Source organism: Cervus canadensis, chromosome 3, assembly GCF_019320065.1.
Source record: "Cervus canadensis isolate Bull #8, Minnesota chromosome 3, ASM1932006v1, whole genome shotgun sequence".
Classification (NCBI taxonomy): Eukaryota; Metazoa; Chordata; class Mammalia; order Artiodactyla; family Cervidae; genus Cervus; species Cervus canadensis.
Window position 1 is genome coordinate 4,038,438 of NC_057388.1, and position 19,773 is coordinate 4,058,210.

At 45.8% G+C, this 19,773-nt stretch overlaps 1 protein-coding gene across 4 annotated transcripts in view; it reads left to right on the plus strand.

The window, feature by feature from the left end:
* COBL (cordon-bleu WH2 repeat protein) overlaps positions 1-19,773 on the plus strand; it is a 300,577-nt gene that overhangs the window by 159,825 nt on the left and 120,979 nt on the right. For all 4 annotated transcript variants that reach the window (XM_043462499.1, XM_043462501.1, XM_043462500.1 and 1 more), the window contains one exon: positions 3,223-3,405. In XM_043462499.1, coding sequence (XP_043318434.1) covers positions 3,223-3,405 — 183 coding nt within the window. The remainder of the gene's footprint in view (positions 1-3,222; positions 3,406-19,773) is intronic.

The window sequence follows — 19,773 nt, forward strand, 5'->3', positions numbered from 1 at the left end:
TAGCCTCTTAAACGACATCCATACTTAAAAAACAATGTCTCTATCCAAATTATTCTGTGGATTTTTTTTCTTTATTGTGTGCGCAATTTCCAGGAGTGGGGAAAGAAGGAAATGAGTTAAACCACAAATATCCTCTGGGCAGCCAAGATGTTTTGGCTGCCCCTGGATTGAACGTTGAGAAGCATTATTATGCTTCAGTGTTGAGAGGGGTTGGTGGTCCGAGAACTAGGGGACACTGACATTGGGGGTGTGAAGGGTGGGGGTGGGTTAGGGAGAGAGGTGTGTGTGCTCTACAGAGCAGACTTGGCTAAAAACCTGTTATGTCAGAATTCAGTTCTGTTCCAGAGACACAAATACTGTGAAGCCCGTCAATAACAGGTGTCAGGATTGGAGAAAGCCAGGATAGGTGGCCCTGGGCTCCAACTTTCTGCTGTCAAGGCCATCTCTCTGTGGCCCTGATGAGATCATTCTTACCAAAAAATACTTACCGAAGGAGAGGGAAACCACATATGTGGGACACGTCTGATGTGACAGAAACACGCTGGGTGCTGACAGCAACTTTGAAGTAAGTGGAAGGTCCCTCGTTCTTACAGGTGGAGCCGTTCCTGCCTGTGTGTGCAAGGTGGGCATTGAGTCAGCCCCCCCCCCCACTTCAGGAAAGAGTTGACAAACTCAGAAGTCCCAGTGCTCTAAGGCCAGCAGGATTATAGAGGAAGAGCCTGAAATAGATATAAACTAGATGCACTGTGAAGTGCTTTTAACAGACTGTCTGCACAGAGCTGGGAACATACTCGGGGCACTGAAGGGGCCGAAGGGAGTTCAAAGAGGTGCTGAGGCTTCTGCCAGGCAGGGCAGGCGTCGTTGTGGAGGGGACTGAGGCAAGAAGGACTGGGAGTTCCCAGCGTAGACAGGGAAGAGGGGAGAAAAGCAATTAGGGTCGGGAATGCGAGGCGCCTGCCACAACATCCATGTTCAGGGATGCCAGTGTGTCTGGGCACGCTCCAGAGATGCAGGCAGTGGGTAGAGTTCTCTGCTGTGCTTCACAGGCCTGAACAAACCTCCGCAGCGTGAGTCTGTATCCCTCGAATGGGGTGGGGGCATGCGAGCAGGCCAGCCCAGCTCCAGACTTGGGTCAGCCTAGCCCTTGCTCTGGCTTGCTTCATTTACCACCCAGACCCGGCATTGTTGAGTGCACTTAAGTTCTTTTGTCTTTTTCTGTGTTCACAGTTGCAATGGAGGTACGTGTAAGGTAGCTGGAAGTATTTAAGACTTCATTTTGCATTGGCTTACTTGCTTAGTAGGAGATTTCTGCAGTGGCTCAGCAGTAAGGAATCTGCTTGCAATGCGGAAGATGTGGGTTCAATCCCTGGGTCAGGAAGATCCCCTGGAGAAGGAAATGGCAACCCACTCCAGTATTCTTGCCTGGGAAATCCCATGGAGGAACCTGGAGGACTACAGTCCATGGGGTCACTAAAAAGTTGGACATGACTTGGTGACCGCTTAGTATACGTCTGATGTCTGCAGAACCAGAGGACTGGGAGAAACTCTGACCATTTTTCTTTACAATTTTCTCTGGGAGCCTGGGTTTAGTTTTCTGGATGTAAGACTCTTTCCTGGGGGTCCCTGACCTGCTATGGGGACCCTGCTTTTGATGAGCAGTACATTTGATAGCGTCTCACAAGAAAGCATGAATAGGCATAAGAAGCAGGGATTCAGTTTTCCTTTGATGTTAATACTTAAGTACAAGAAAATCTGAGTCTCAAAAATCTCAGGAAACTGAATAATGGTGTAATTGGCAGAACAGAATAGGCTGAGGGCAGGTCATACAGGGCTGCTATTGAAAGTGGTGAGTTTTCTTTCTATATTTATTTCAAATGTGGTGAGCTGATAGCTCACCCACAAGTTCCTGATGTGAAATGTAAGGGCAGATTTGCCCACCCACTGATTTCCTGCCTGTGTGGACTCAAGGGCACACAGGGTAACTGGGCCCTTGGAGCTGCTGGGAGCCTGGGACTCGGCTGTGAGTGCGAATAGGGAACAATCGCTGTCCTCACGGGGCTTACGGGGGAGAAAAAAACCTGTACAAATGCATAATAACCGTAATAGCACATGCTGGATGCTCACTTTGTGCGGTGAACACTCTAAGCCTCTTTCACCTATTGTAACCCATTTAGTTCTCACCATTTCTCTGGGATGTAGGTACTATTGTTGACCTCAATTTTGCAGGAGATAAACTGAGGCAGAGAGAAGTTAAGAAACCTCTCCAAGGCCACACAGCTTATCAGTGGCAAAGTCACGAGTCCAGGTAGTGCGTCCCCCCATCTGTGGACTGACCACTCCACTGCGTTGGCCCTCAGTGTGGACCACGTGGAGTGGAGACGCTGGTTCTGGGGAGGGCCAGGGCAGGACAGAGGGCGTAGCAGAGTAAGGGATGGGCATCCATTTCAGTTTTAATTTGGAATTAGACTGCTAGTTATCTAAATACTCTTCCCTGCACTAACACTTGCGTTATTCCCCTAAATAGAACCTAGGAGGCAAAACTGAAAATAATGCCTATGTATGCCTTTAGTCTGCTCCCTGGATGTAGACATTGCTCCTTGGGAGCAATTAACTAGGGTGTTAGGTCGAATTTGTATTCAGTTCATTAGGGATATGTCATGAAGTACTGCATTTGATGGTCACGTGAAATATCCACGGCAGGCTGTTTACACTACCCTGTCAACTATTTGAAACTCCTCAAAGTTAGGAGAAACCTAAGCCCCTTCCAGGCAATGGGTGAAATGCTGCTCCAGATGCAAAGATGTGCTGCTTCTACCCATTGATCTGTTCCTTCCCCCTTTTCAGCATCTAAGTACTCAGTCTGATGACAGGTCACAAATTTAAGAAGGCAAATTCATCACTGTAGGTGGGTCAGGAATTTCCCATGATTCTAGCTGGTAAGAATTCCTCGTACAGGTTTAAACAGTCTTGCTGTTTCCTTCATGATTAGCAAAATAAACCTCATACCAGGAACCTGTCCGGTAATGGGGTCTGTGGTCATTTTCCCGGGACAGTGAAAATAGAAGGGTTTTGCTCTCATGATTCAAACATTGTTTGTCTGTGAAAACGATGATGGAGAAGCTCTGGTGGGTGTTGGGTGCTCAGTTCTCATCTCTGATCATTTGTGCACCGAGAAGCATCTCGGAGTAATGCGGGTTTTATGTTTGTCTCTTCCTCCAATAGGGCTGCTTGACGACCCCGAACTCCCCATGTGTGAATCCACGTTCTGTTATCCTGGGTCCATCCCTCTCTCTTGGCAACATCTCAGGGGTGTCAGTCAAGTCGGACCTGAAGAAGCGCCGGGCACCCCCTCCTCCAACACTGCCCCGCACAGGGCCACCTGTGCAAGACAAGACATCAGAAAAGGTAGGGACAGGGCATCGCGTGGACCAGCTAAATGAACCTGTCAATTCTCTGGAAGGTCTCTGTGTGCACTGTCATCCGTCAAGCTTGTGGCATTAGCAACAAGATGGCTCAGGGTGAAAATGTAAGCTTTATTTAGAAGTCTAGGTGAGATGCTACACTGCTTCAATTAGGGAAGAGCAGAAACTATTTTTGTGCCTTCAGTTCTTAAAGGCTTAGACTTGTTGATTAACATTTATCATTAGCTTTGAAATTTAGAGCATGATTGCTTAATGAGAAAATTGCAAGCACTGTAAGAAATCTGAAGTGTGTTTAAGATAGGGATGACACATAATATTAATGTAATATAGGTGCCCAAATAATCTACATTCACAGCAAAGCTGAGAAGGTATTTGCATTAGAAGTTGGTTTCTACATGACATAATATCTATTTATGGAGGCCTTGTATCTGTGGAGCCTTCGGAGCAGAGTGACTTTGCACGTGACTGTCCTGTGGTGACTGGCATAGCCTGTATCCTTGTAGCTGGCATCTCCCTCTGGGCTTCTTCCTTCATCTGCCTGATGTGCATTGAAACACTATTTGAAATATCAGACCCTCCCTTTCCAGGGGCCAGGACATTATTTGACAGGTTTCCTGGCTTAAAGTGTGACATGGAAAAAGATTATTTGGATGGGGTTTGGGAAGAGTGACACCCTGCTGTGGTCAGGATGGTCAGCATGCTCTGGGCTCTTCCAGAAGCTGAGCTTCCCTGGGCAGCCGCAGGCCTGCTCCACACAGACTCTGAGATACAGGCTGATCGGCAGTGTGAAGAGAAGCATGAGTGACTCTTCACTGAGCTGAGATGGTTCCCGGCTTCACCCCGTGAATGGGGACATTTACATGGAGCCCCTTTAAGCCCAGCTCTCCTCCAGCACGAGCTGACTTTCTTTACACTTTCCTCCTACTCCGTGGTGTCACTTGGCTGACCCATGCCTGTTCATATGGTCCATGGCATCACACCCTGCTCGTCTTGAGGTCCGGGTTCTTTTGGGCTTATTCATAAACTGACTTTACTTAAAATGAATTAGAAACCAGGTCTGTACCTTCCAGAGGGAAAGCTTGACCCCTGTATCATGGTTAGCAGTCATGTAAGTGGCTCTGTGGCAGTGTCATGACTTTTCACTTCCTTTCCTTCCTGGCCTGGTTATCTGTCTGTCTGTCTATCAGTCTGTCTGCTCATCAGTCACCTCTTTCAGTCCCTCCAGGGGTGTTCTTTATCCCTGATCTCAGAGACGCCCCTGCCCATCTATTGGCTTTTCCACCCACAGCCCTTGAAATTTGTCTGAAAAGCCTGTAACGCAGTGCATTTTAGATGAAGTATTTTGATTTGTGATCAAAATGGGATCCACTGGAGGAGGGAATGGCAAACCATCCCAGTATATTTGCTGTGAGAACTTCATGAGTTGTATAAAAGGCCCAAAAGATGAGTCCCCCAGGTGTCCAGTATGCTACTGGGGAAGACTGCAGGAGAACTACCAATAGCCCCAGGATGAATGAAGCCCCAGGATGAATGGCTGGGCCAAAGCAGATACTATGCTCAGTTATGGATGTGTCTGGTGATGAAAGTAAAATCTGATGCTGCAACGAACAGTATTGCCTAGGAACCTGGAATGTTAGGTCCATGAATTAAGGAAAATTGGATGTGGTCAAGCAGCAGATAGTAAGAATAATCATCGACATCCTAGGAATCTGAACTAAAATGAATGGGAATGGGCAAATTTAATTCAGCTGACCATTTTATCTACTATTGTGGGCAAGAATCCCATAGAAGAAATAGAGTAGCCCTTATAATCAGCAAAAGAGTCTGAAATACTGTACTTGGGTGCAACCTCAAAAATGCCAGAATGGTCTTGGTTCGTTTCCAAGGCAAGCCCTTCAACATCACAGTAATCCAAGTCTATGCCCCTTGGATGGTGGAGAAGCTGAAGTTTATCAGTTCTATGAAGACCTAGAACTAACAGATGTTCTATTCATCATCAGGGATTGGAATCCAAAAGGAGGAAGTCAAGATATACCTGGAGTAACAGGCAAGTTTGGCCTTGGAGAACAAAATGAAGCAGGGCAAAGGTTAACTGAATTCTGCCAAGAGAATGCACTAGTCTTAGCAAATACCCTTTTTCAACAACACAGATGACTTTACACATGGACATCACCACATGGTCAATACCAAAATCAAATTGACTATATTCTTTGTACCTGAGGATGGAAAAGCTGTATCCAGTCGGCATAAACAAGACCCGGAGCTGACTGTGGCACAGATCATCAGTTTCTCATAGCAAAATTCAGGCTTAAACTAAAGAAAACTGGGAAAAACAATAAGCCAGCCAGGTGTGACTTAAATCCCATGTGAATTCTCAGTAGAGGTAATGAATACATTCAAGGGACTAGATCTAGTTAACAGTGTGCCTGAAGAACTATGGACAAAGGTCTGTAATATTGTACAGAAGGTGGCGAACAAAACCATCCCAAAGAAAAAGAAAAGCAAGAGTCAAAGTGGTTATCTGAGGAGGCTTTACAAATAGTAGAAGAACAAAGAGAAGTGAAAAGCAAGGGAGAGAGGGAGAAGTACATCCAGTTAAATGCAGAGTTACAAAAATAGCTAGAAGAGACAAGAAGGCCTTCTTCGATGGGCAATGCTTAATAATAGAAGAAAACAGCAAAAGGGGAAGGACCAGAGATCTCTTCAGGAAAATTGGAAACATCATGAAAGCATTCTGCCCAAAGATGAGCACAATAAAGGATAAAAATGGTAGAGACCTAGTAGATACTGAAGAGATCAAGAAGAGATGGAAAGAATACGTGGAAGAACTGTATAAAAAAAAATCTTAATGAACTGGATTACTATGATAGTATAGTTAGTCCTGCAGAGCCAGACATTCTGGAGTGCTAAGTGGGCCTTAAGACGCACTGTTGTTAATAAATCTAGTGGATGTGATGAAATTCCAGCAGAACTATTCAGATTCCTAAAGGATGATGCCATCAAGGTTTTGCATTCATTATGTCAGTGAATCTGGAAGACCCAGCAGTAGCCACAGGACTAGAAAAGGTCAATCCTCATCCCAATACCCAAGAAGGGTAGTACCAAAGAATGGGCTAACCATCAGACAATTGCACTTATCACCCATGCTAGTAAGATCATGCTTAAAATCTCACATGCTAGGCTTCAGCATTATGTGAACCAGGAATTTCCAGGTGTCCAAGCTGGGTTTAGAAAAGGAAGAAGAGCTAGAGATCAAATTGAAAAAGTCTGCTGGATTATAGAGAAAGCAATACCAGAAAAAAAAAAAAAAAAACAGCAATGCCGACAAAGGTCTGCCTAGTCAAGGCTATGGTTTTTCCAGTAGTCTTGTATGGGTGTGAGAGTTGGGCCATAAAAAAAGCTGAGCGCCAAAGAATTGATGCTTTTGAACTGTGGTGTTGGAGAAGACTCTTGAGAGTCCCTTGGACTGCAAGGAGATCCAACCAGTCCATCCTAAAGGAGATCAGTCCTGGGTGTTCATTGGAAGGACTGATGCTGAAGCTGAAACTCCAGTACTTTGGCCACCTGATGTGAAGAGCTGACTCTTTAAAAAAGACCCTCATGCTGGAAGGGATTGAGAGCAGAAGGAAAAGAGGGTATTAGAGGATGAGATGGCTGGATGGCATCACTGATGCAATGAACTTGGGCAAACTCTGGGACGTAGTGAGGGACAGGGAAGCCTGGTGTGCTGCAGTCCACAGGATGGCAAAGAGTCGGACATGACTGGGCAACTGAAAAACAAAAGTAACAATTTTGATTTGTATATTTCTTAAACATTTTCTACTGTTTATTTTGTGTTACCCATCATACTTTAACTGTCTTTTGATAAAATAAACATAGGCACAAACCAAACAGGACATTCTTTTTTTGTACACGTGCCCAGTTAAACACTGCAGACTCACGAATGCAGAGCTGTTTCCCATGGGCTCTGCTGTGTGTTTCACCCCTTATTTTGTGGGGAGTTAGATCCTGAACTTTTTCATAACACACAGAGTGTTCTTAAAGCATTTAGCACTTTTCAACCACCTACCTCGGAGGGTGTCTTATTGCTTTTGATTGGGAAGGGTATTTCTTAGTGGTGAAAAATATGAGTTCCAGTATCAGAATAATATGGCCTTTTTTCAATAAGAATTGTATTTGCTTAATGTCACTGATGTAGATGCTACACTGCATCAGTATTTTTTAATTTCATTGAGTGTTTCTGCTGTGTAGCAGAGTGACTCAGTTATACATACATAATTTTTCATATTATTTTCCATTATGGTTTAATAACAGGTTTTTTTAATACTTAACAAAATTTACTGAGAATACTGTAGACTTTTTTACTTCCTATTTTATGTTGGAGTACAATTGGTTAACAGTGTTGTATTAGGTGCAGGTATATGGAGTGATTCAGTTATACATGCGCATGTATCTATTGTTTTTCAAATTCTCTTTGCAATTAGGTTGTTATAGGATATTGAGCAGAGTTCCTTGTGTTATACCATCGATCCTTATTGGGTATCCATTTTAAATATAGCAATGTGTACATGTCAATCCCAAACTTCCTAACTATCCCTCCCCCGACCCTTCCCTCCGGTAACCATAAGTTCATTTTCTATATTGAATATAGTTTCTTGTGCCATACAGTAGGACCTTATTGTCTATCTATCCTATATATACTAGCTTGTATTTGCTAACCCCAACTCCCAATCCTTCCCTTCCCCAACCCCTCCGCCTTGGGAAGCACACGTCTGTGTTCTATGTCTGTGAATCCGGTTCTGCTTTGTAGCTGTGTTCATTTGTGCTGTATTTTAGATTCTACATAAAAGTGATATCCTGTGGTCTGTCTTTCTCTGTCTGACTGACTTCACTTGGTATGACCGTCTCCAGGCCCATCCATGTTGCTGCACAGGGCATTATTTCATTCTTTTTATGGCTTAATAGTCTTCCACGGTGTGTGTGCGCCACATCGTCTTTACCCATCCGTCTGTTACGGACATGCAGGCTGTTTCCGTGCCTTGGCTATTGTACACAGTGCTCCAGTAAACTTTGGGGTGCATGTATTTCTTAGTATAGTTTTCTTTGGATCTGCACTCCAGATGGGGATTGCTAGATAATATGGAAACTCTACTTTTAGTTTCTTAAGGAACCTCCATGCCGTTCTCTATAGTGTCTGCACCAACTTACATTCCTGCCAACAGTGTAAGAGGCCTCCCTTTTCTCCACACCCTTTCCAGCATTTATTGTTTGTAGACTTTTTAATGGTGGCTCTTCTGACTGGTGTGAGGTGATACCTCATTGTAGTTTGGATTTGTATTTCTCTACTAATTAGTGATATTGAGCATCTTTCCATGTACATCTCATCTTTGGAGAGATGTCTATTTAGGTCTTCTGTCCACTTTTCAATTGGTTTATTTGTCTTTTTGTTACGATTCATGTAGGAGATGTTTGTGTATTTTGGAAATTAACCCCTTGTTGGTTGCATCATTTGCAAATATTTTCTCCCAGTCCATAGATTGCGTTTTCATTTTGTTTATGGTTTCCTTAGCTATGCAGCCTCAACATTTTAAAAATGTGTTCCATCCAGAGAAGGTGTTATGTTTTTCAGATTTTAATGTGCTTGTACAGAGTGGATAAAGTCGACCTGAGTGGGAAAATGTGTATGAAGTAGAGAATCGGGAATTCTGAATGAAAAATAAATAGTACTGTATACCCTGCAGGACGAATAGAGCTCCCTCTGAGGCAATAAAAGCTTTTTTAACTGAAATCTGTTTTATTTGGCCTAGAATGAGTGGAGAAATTGGCTCACAGCAGCTGTCTCCTTTTTTAAGCTTGTGAATGGCATATGGATTTGATTTAAGCATTTGCTATGAACACGCTTTTTTTTTTCTTTTTAAATGAAAGGTATTTTGTTATTTACTAATTTCTGGGAAAGGAACCCAAAAATGTATTGTCATCTTTGGGGAAGAACGTCAATTCCTTCTTCCTGAACTTCCTTCCATATAAAGATAAGATGTTTATTTGGAAAGCCTTATTTATGTGCAACTGCTACTAACATGAATATCCTGAATCAGGAGGAAAGGATTATTTTCAAGGACATGACTAGTTTATAGGAAAATGGGAATCCTTAGGTTTTCATAGTTTTAAACACTTTTTTCTTATCAAGTACTATTAAAAATTCAGTACAGTCACCCCTTCCTGTCTGTGGGTTCCCCATCCTCAGATTCAACCAATCGTGGATCAAAAATAGAAAAAAAAAATCCAGAAACTTTCACAAAACAAAGTTGCTGTTTGCTGGCAACTGTTTGCATAGCATTTACATTGTATTATTATGTCATCTAAAGATCCCCTGAAGAAGGGCATGACAACCCACTCGTGTTCTTGCCTGGGAAATCCCAAGGATAGCGAAGCCTGGCGGGCTACAGTCCACGGGTTGCAAAGAGTCAGACATGAGTGAGTGACTAACATGTCATCTAGAGATGATCTAAGGTACACAGAGGAATGTGCACAAGTTATATGCATATACTTCAGACTTCAGCCCCTGAGTGTTTCGGTGTCTGAGGGGGTCCTGGAGTCCATCCTCCATGGAAACTGGGGAGCAACTGTATTTACTTATTTGAATCTTAAAGACAAAGTACTTTTAGCCATCTTCCAGGTCATCTGAAACTTTAAAAAATGTAATCTTTGTCATAGAATTTGTTATCCCATTATACATTCATGATTTGAGTCTATTTCTGAAAGTACTTTTCTTTTTTTTTTTTTAATTAGTTGGAGGCTAATTACTTCACAACATTTCAGTGGTGAAAGTACTTTTCAAGAATGTTTTCCCAGAGGTGTTTGAGCCAGTGAGAGAAATGCGTGGTGTCCTTGTCCAAGTCAGTCAGCAGAAAGATCAGGGAGACGGGTGAAGCGTGTGTCTTTTGCAGATGGAAGTGGAACTGCTCACTGCCTCAGCCCTTCACCTCTCGCCTCAGTGCCTTGAGTGAAGTTTTCGTTATGCGGGATGTTCAGCCAGGAATGATGCATGCCTTAGGGCACCCCATGCCAAGTCAGTATTTTTCAAGTTTGACTGAGCCTCAGAATCACCCCAAAAGGGCTTGTGAAAACGTGTTTACCTTGGCTCCACCTTGAGGGTTTCTGATTCAGTAGTTCTGGGCGGGGGGGTGGGGCTGAGAATTCAAGGTTCTTCAAGTTCCCAGGTGAACCCCACTTTGAGAACCAACACCCCATAGACCTCTACCTTACCCATCTGTGTGCCCAGAATTTGGACTAATCAGATGTAAGAGTAGTGTTTCTACTCAATATTAAGTATTTTTAACAGATCTGGAGAGAGTCTTCCACTGAAAAATTACTATCATCCTGCACCATTAGCTGAGGCCTAAAGTTATTTATTGGAATGGGCAAAAAGTTTGTTCAGGTGTTTCCATAACATCTTGCAGGAAAGTCTGAATGAACTTTTTGGCCAAGCCGGTGTGAAGAGAAATGAGTAGGTCCCACTTCTCACTGGGATCCGGGAAGGTTCAAGTAAAACAACAGAAGAACAAGTTGTTCCGGATGGGATCTTTCTCCCTCTTTCATCTTTGATAGTCTAAACTATCCTCCCTGCACCTCGATGCAGGCTGGTGTGACCCCTTGCCCTGTCCTCAGCCCTTTTCCAGGGGCCGGCATTCCTGCCTGCTAGTCTGTGTTTGAGACAGAGCAAGTCTTAGAGGCTGACCAAGGAGATTTGCCTTCCTATTGTTTGCAGACATTTCTACCCTGAGGCTGCTCTGGGATCACAGGGGTTCAGATCGTGGTTGGGGGCTGTGGACACGGGTGCCTGGGTGGATATCCTTCTGCTCACTCGCTGGTCCTTGGTTTCGTCCTCTGCAAAATGGGAATGATCCAAACAGCCGCCCCAGGCACGCAGAGTAGACGTCAGAGCAAGGACCCTGGAACTGCTTCCTGGATTCAGATACCAGCATCTCTGTCATTGCTGGGAACATAACCTTGGCAGGTTACTCCACTTCTGAGCCTCGTTTCTTTAGGTGTGCAGACTGCTCTGCAGAATGGAGGTGAGAGCTGGCCCCAGTACCCTGGGGAATGGAGAAGCTGGAGGGGCTGGACACCCCCCCACACCCAAAAGTCTTGCATTAACCACGTGCAGATTGTATTTAAAAATCAAACTTTATTGCTAAAGACATCAATTGTGAAAAGGGGCCAAGCCCCTGAGGCAGGCTTATTCTGTGTAAGGATGCCTCCTTATCTTGGTGGCATTTTCCTCTCTGGGCACAAACCCGAAATACCCCATTTATTAGTTCACACCGTCAGGGGTTGTGGAGGGAACACTTGTCATCGCCTGGGAGCCCCTGCTTGAGAAGGAGAGACTAGAACAGAGTTGTGGTCCTTACTCAGGTGAAACAACCCCATGAACCACAGTGGTCCACATCTCATTTGTGTGACCTCTGGCAGTTTAATGAGAGCTTTATTTCACTTTTTAAGCTCTGTCCATTGATTAAAAGTAGTAACTTGTAGAAGTCTGCTAAACAGCGCTGTGTCTAATTTTAGCTGTCATCATCTACAAACGTGGAATAAACAGCTAGCCATTAATTTATGCAGTCAATATCCAGTTATTATACACCTGCTTTTATGATAATTACAACTGTGAATCTTTTTTTGTACGTGGAAGTAATTCAAAAAATATTTTGGTTTTTCAAGCTTTCTTGCTTCCTATATTATTTGAATTATGGCATTCATTACGCTCAGCTCCATATAATTCCAACATGACAGTGCATTTGTACATTATCTCCAGTTTATTGCCTTGAGATGAAAATAACTTGTGATGTTAACTACTAAGCTGAGAGATGAGGGAGACTTGTGTTGTGATGGGTTATTAGTATAATCCAAGATGGAGCTGTCTATGAAATGTGTGCCTGTGTATTCAATAAACATTTTTGAGCAGCTGCCTTGCGCACGACGCTGCACTTGGAAACATGAATTGATATTCATTACTGTAATATCTCAGTCTAATGTACACTGAAGAACACAGTAGTTTCTGTAAAAAAAAAAAAAAAATAGGATATTTGCAAATGTTGGGAATTTAATGGAAATAGCTACATTTTCTGGATCATTATGAGAGTTAGGTAATTAGAATGTTATAAGAAGTCATAAAATTCTGCTGCCTAGACTCCCAAAGACACATTTCATCAAGAACTGGGGTATCCGCCTGGCTGCAGTCGAGGTGTATTTCCACGGCAGTGGCTCTGCTCTGGCGGGCATGGTCCTGACTCGCTCTACTTCCCAGGCCAGAGCAGAGGGAAGGCCGTGCGGCAGCCCTGGCGGCCCTGGTTCCAGGGAATCTACGGGGAGCAGGGGCACGGCCGTGGGGGGTCAGGCCACACAGCCAGAGGTCCCAGGCCCCCCCTCCTTTCCTGTTGGGACTGATGGTTTTTGTCTACTGGAATGAGCATCCAGAAGATGCTGAGGCCCAAGTGATGCTTACCTTGAAGTCATTGCTTGTCACCCTTCAGGCCTCCTCCTGTGAAGTCCCCTCCGTTTCCTATCACACAGCTCATGGCAGTGGTTCATTTGTTTCTGGAAAAGTCGATGATGTTTGGTGACATTTTAGAAGTTATTTTTCCTAATAATTAAAGACCTTTGACTATAGCTGGCATGTCAGCAGTACCTCACACGTGCAGGGCTTGGCGGATGAGCTTCCTGCAGTGCTGGGCTGCAAAGGAGAAGCCGAGGTGAATGGGATGGGGAGGGGCTCAGCAGAGACGAGTGGTCCCTCAATTTGCCTTGTGCGTCAGGTGAGGCAGGATGAAGGGGACAAGGGCTCAGATCCGCAGGGCCCTCTCCCACGGACACTTTGCATCCCACTTGTCTGTGAGTCCTGATCCAAATGCAGCCCTGCCCCTTCCCCCCAGTGCTCTGATCCAGGCTCTCCTGAGTCCCAGGGATGACTCCCGTTGCCAGGGCCTCCTCGCTGGTCCCTGCATCTGCCCCACCCCTCCCCACTGGACTCCTGTCCACCCCACGGCTAGGGCCACACTCATCACAGCAGGAGAAGGATCGTGACTTTTCTTAAAGCCTCTGGTGGCGTCATCTCTGCCTGAATCCCAGCGCTCCGAGCCGGTCGCCGCCTGTGTCCCCAGCCCTCCTGCCTCCCCCTCCATCTCCAGCAGGCCCCCCATTCTTGCTGCCCCCGCCTGCCCTGGGTCCCTTCACGAGCCGCAGCTCTGGGACCCTCGGCCTCTGTCACTCTCTGTCCTTCCCCTGTCCCGTTTATCTTGTAGCCACTCACGGGTCAGCCCTGGAAGGAGGTTTTATTCCTTATTCACTGACCTCTGTCCAATGTCTCACACCAAGCCATTCCATCAGTAAACATTTACATTAACTATTTCGTACATGCATCACTCATGTATCAACTGCCTTTGATGGACTAAGTGAAAAGCACTGATTTCAGAACTTACATGCAATTGGCTGAGGGACTGCTTTGCCCCAGAAGCCCACTGAGAAAGGGCAGCTCCTCGGGGCCACGCCTGCAGTGGCGAGCCGGATATGGCCCGGTGCTGTCCGCTGTGGACCCGAGCAGGCGCAGAGACGGCGAGGGTGGGGCGGGGCCGAGTGGCGACCCGTGGGTGGCTGGGGCCAGGGCACAAGCCTGCCGCAAGGGGATCTTGGGGAGTGGGGGCCCTCTGAGATTGGAAGGCCCAGTCGCTGCCTCCAGTCCTCGGAAGGAGGAGCAGAACAGGGCACGTGACACGGAGCCCTGCCTCCTGGAGCCTAGTGAGGAGTGGCCGGGCTGGCCGAGGGCGAGGTGCGCAGAGCTGGGGCTGGGCTGGGCATGCCCCCAGCGCACCGGTGCCGCTCTGTTCAGTGGGTGCAGAGACACCAGAGTGTGGAGACGAAAGGGGAAGGTGCAAGCGAAGTCCGGCACAGCCAAGCTCTGGGTTTCTTCTCTCCCTGAGCCCCTCCCTCCATCTCTCCCTCTTCCTGTGTTCAGTCTTTCCCTGTAGCCCAGACTTTCTCTGTTTTGATCCGTATATCCTCTTAAATTTCCTTCTGCCAGGTTGGTCTTCCAAAGCTCTCTCACTCATGTTTCTTCAGAATAATGCCCACAATGTAGGCATGTGTGTGACACTGTTTTCACCGTATATATGGAGTTCTCCAGGCAAGAATACTGGAGCGAGTAGCCATTTCCTTCTCCAGGAGATCTTCCCGACTCAGGGATCGAACCCAGATCTCCTGCATTGCAGGCAGATTCCATCTGAATCCCCAGGGAAGCCCTGGGTAAAGTATGTGCGTGCATGCTAAGTTGCTTCAGTCATGTCCGACTCTTTGCAACCCTGTGGACTGTAGCCCGCCAGGCTCCTCTGTCCTTGGAGTTTTCCAGGCAGGAATACTGGAGTGGGATGCCATGCCCTCCTCCAGGGGCAGGGAGGTATTGAACCCAGTGTCGAACCTATGTCTCTTGCATCTACCTGCATTGGCAGGCGGGTTCTTCACCACTGGCTCTACCTATACACTTCCCCACAGATGGTTCGATTTCATCATCAGAGCCATCCTGGCACGTTTGCTGAGTATGACGTCCCTTCTCCAGGTGAGTGAGGGGACTCAGGCCACACAGCCCAGGACAGTGAAGCCAAATCAGCCCAGCTCTGCTTCCTGCAGCCCCACTGCATGTCCCCCTTGCAGGTCACCCCCTTAACCAGAGGAGAGCCCAGACCTCCTTCACCTGCAAACACCTTCCCTCTGGGAGTTTGTAGGAGATAGACCAGACATGGGAGAAGCAGAGCATGTCAGCAGGAAGCGGGGAGGAGGCGTCCTGTGTCTCTAGGGCTGGCCCTGGAGTTTGAATAGACTTGACATCACAGGCCCAGGCCAGCGGCTGGAACTTTTTCTTAGATGTGGCAGGAATCCCCTAATCCAACACTGAATAAGACTACACCCTTCAGCGTCCGTCTGTCTGCAAAGCCTTGGGAGGGCTGTTTCCTTTCCGTTTTGTAGTGCCTTTCCCTCCAGCAGAGGTCAGGAACAGGGCAGAGAGCACATTTGTGTCCAGCTAGAGGTCAGCCCCTAACAATGTCGCTTCCCAGGGGAGCTGAGCGAACCCAGCTCCCTGCCCTGGCCTTCTAGACCCCAGGCAGTAAGGCCCCTCCTCTGTCCTCCAGGAAGAAAGGACAGGAAGGAAGGGAGGCCTCCATCCAGCATCTCACCCTGGCAGACCTTGTAGCTCCTTCTGTGTGTTGTCTCTGGGCCTTTGGGGACGTTTCTTAAGAAAATTCAGAAGTCTTACTCAAACTAAGACACGCAAGCATCTTCTCCCACAGCAGGGCCCCACTCTGGAGCTTTGATCCCAAGCAGGTACAATGAGTGATTTCCTGCCCAAAGAAAACTCACTTTTCCCAACTGCATCCTCCCCATGAGCAGAGCACAAAGTCTCCTTGATTTGTTGGGGGCAGTGCATAGCCTTCTGCATGGCTTCTGTCGCTCTTCGTTGGAGAAGGAGCTGGTCCAAGACATTGTGATGCAGAATGCATCTTGTGATTTGTGATTTCCCAGTTCGGTGTCTGTAGGACAACCCTGGCTGTCAGCTCTTCTCAGAGAGATCCTCAGCAGGGGTCGGTGATGTGCTGCGCGGTGAAGGGACCGCTGGTGACGGAGTCCAGAGAAGCCCACAACACCCCATCCCTGCGTGTGGTCTCAGCATGCAGCGTGGACCTGCCGTGCACTTGGCCAGTCCTGGGGCAGTGGCGTACCCCTCTTTCAGACCCAGGCTTCACTCACAGACAGCAGCAGAGCCCCCATAAGCGCTTGAGTAACAGAGAGACGTGTGTGCTAAGGAGGCGGGGGAGACCACAGAAACTCGTCTCCAGACACAGTAAATGAGTCAGCTGTCCAAGGGGAGCTCTCTGGTGACAAGTCCAGGGAGAGTGGGCCTTGTGTTTTGTTTTGGTTTTTTTTTTTTTAATCATATAGGTGTTATTTCATTTTTTGACTTAGTTTTTATTGGAGTTTAGTTGCTTTACAATGCATCAGTTTCTCCTTTATAGCAAAGTGAGTCAGCCATATGTGTACATGTATCCCTTCTTTTTTGGATTTCCTTCCCATTTAGATCACCACAGAGCGTTGAGTAGAGTTCCCTGTGCTGTCCAGCAGGATTACATTAGTCATCTATGTTATACGTAGTAGTGTATGCATGTCAATCACAAGCTCCCCATTAGTCCCACCCTCCTTTTCCCCTTGGTGTCCATAGGTTTGTTCTCTGCATCTGTCTCTATTTCTGCCTTGCAGATAAGTTCATCTGTTACCGTTTTTCTAGTTTTCACATGTAAGTGATATCATACAGTATTGTTTTTCTCTTACTTCACTGAGTATGGCAGTCTCTAGGTCTATCCACGTCTCTGCAAATTGCACAATATTCCATTGTATATGTGTACCGCATCTTATTTTTCCATTTCATCTACTGATGGACAAAATCTCTTTACAAAATTAAGCACCCATTTATAATAAAAACTCTCAGAAAGTGGGCATAGAGGAAATCTATCTCAACATAATAAAGGCCATATATGACAAACCCACAGCAAACATTATTCTCAATGGTGAAAAACTGAAAACATTTCCTCTAAGATAATAAACAAGACAAGGGTGCCTATGCTCTCTGCTATTATTCAACATAGTTTTGGAAGTCCTAACCATGGCAATCAGAAGAGAAAGAATAAAAGGAATACAAAGTGGAAAAGGACAGGTGAAATTATCACTGCTTGCAGATGACACAATACTATACATAGAAAACCCAAAAGATACTACCAGAAAAGTACTAGAGCTAATCAACGAATTTGGAAAAGTTGCAGGATACAAAATTAATGCAAGAAATCTCTTGCATTCCTATGCACTAACAACAAAAAATTAGAAAGAGAAATTAAGGAAACTATACCATTTACTATTGTAACAGAAAGAGCAAAATATATAGGAATAAACCTACATAAGGAGGCCAATGACCTGTAAGATACTGATGAGAGAGGTCAAAGGCGATAGAAACAAATGAAGAGCTATGCCATGTTTTTGGGTTGGAAGAATCAGTATTGTGAAAATGGCTATGCTACCCAAAGCAATCTACAGATTTAATGCATTCCTTATCAAATTAGCAAGGGTATTTTTCACAGAATTGGAACAAAACATTTCACAATTTGAATGGAAACACAAAAAGCCATCTTGAGAAAGAAAAACAGAGCTGGAGAAATCAGGCACCCTGACCCTGACTTCAGACCACACCACAAAGCTACAATAGTCAAGACAGTATGGTACTGGCACAAAAAACAGAAATATAGATCAATGGGGCAGGATAAAAACTCAGAAATAAACCCGTGCACCTAGATTCACCTAAACTATCACAAAGGAGGCAAGAATATACAGTGGAGAAAAGACAGTCTCTTCAATAAGTGGTGCTGGAAAAACTGGACAGCTACATGTAAAAGAATGAAATTAGAAAACTCCCTATCATACACAAAAATCAACTCAAAATGTATTAAAGACCTAAATGTAATGCTATAAAACTATGAAACTCTTAGAGGAAAACAGAACATTCTTTAACATAAACCATAGCAAGATCTTTCTTGACCCACCCCCCAAAGTAATGAAAATAAAAACAAAAACAAAAAACACAGTTTACTTACATAATTAAACTTACAAGTTTTTGCACAGCAAAGGAAACCATAGACAAGACAGTCTTCAGAATGGGAAAAACTCTTTGCAAAGGATGTGATTGACAAAGGATTAATCTCCAAAATATATAAACAGCTCATGCACTCAATATAAAAACGAAGAAGAAACAACCGAATCAAAAAATGGGCAAAAGATCTAAATAGACATTTATCCAAAGAAGAATTACAAATGGCCAAGAGGAACATAAAAAGATTCTCAACATCTCTAGTTTTTAGAGAAAGGCAAATCGAAACTACAATGACACTGGTCAGAATTGCCGTCATCAAAAAATCCACAAACAATAAATGCTGAAGAGGGTGTGGAGAAAAGGGAACCCTCCTATACTGTTGGGAATGTGAATTGATGCAGCCACTGTGGAGAACAGTATGGAAATTCCTTAACTAAAAATAGAGTTGCCATATGATCCAGCAATCCCAGTCCTGGGCAGATACCCAGAGAAAACCGTAATTCAAAGAGTGCTCAGGGCAGCACTATTTATAATAACTCAGATGTGGAAACAGCCTAGATGGTCTTGTTTTATTTGGTGACTCACGTGAGCGGTGCAGCCGAGGCTTAGGTGGATGAAGCAGATGGACGGGAGGACAGAGAGACCTGGTAAGCTGGCAGGCCTTCAGCTGGGTGGGATTTGGGGTGGGCGGTGTTCGGGCTCAGTGCAGGATTCTAGTGGCCCTGAGACTATTCCTATGGTCGCTGTGCGGTGGGCGCTAGAAGAGAGTCACACCTCCCCAGGTCTTGTCCAGCCCCTCCTCCTGTCCCAGTCCAGGGCTGGCCTGGGGCCCCGTTTCCAGGGCAGGAGTACCTGAGGGAAGGGTGTGGGTGTTGGGGGGTGAGGCACGCTTCCAGCAGCCTGAGCACCCCCAGCAGGAGCGTGGTGGTGGGAGGCGCTGGTGCCAATGACGTCTGCTTCTGGGTGGCCGTGTGGCTGAGCCATACCGTAAGAGAAAAAACTAGCTATGCCCAGAGGAGAACACTCTCGGGATTGAGGAATCTGGAAATGACCATCCCTTATTTTTAAAAACAGTGGAATTTAGAATGTTTTAAAATATTAGAATATTGAGAAAACGAAGGTCTCAGTGGGACTTGACAACTGCGTTCAGACATTTGAGTTTCTGTGCTCAGGCCCCAGAGGGTAGGATGGGAAGCAACATGTGAGCGTGCTACAAATGTTTGGTTTAGTGGACAGAGGGAGGAATTTTTTGCCAGGCTGAGTCAAGGGAGGAAGCAGTGAGAATGTGGGGGAAAACGCTGGGTGGCAGATTTAGCACTTGCTGACGTTGTCTTGTAGTGAGATGCTGCTTCACGATCTTAAATGGTCTCACCCCCTGTGGAGTCAGGGTCACATTTGATGGCCCATGGGGCCCCTGGAGCATAAGTGACCTGCTCAAGGTCACAGCCGTGAGAAGACTAAGGAGTGAGGCTGAAGCTCTATCTGTGCACACAGCCTTGTGAACTCTGAAGTGGTCTGAGTTTTTACCTCAACAGTGCCTGCCGACAGCGGCGTTACAGAGTGGCCAGTCTGCTTGGACTGTCCTCACAGAACTCCGGCAGGGGGCTTAAACACCGGACGTTGGCTTCTTGCAGTTCCTGAGGCTCAAGTCTGGGGTCAGGGTGTCTACACGGG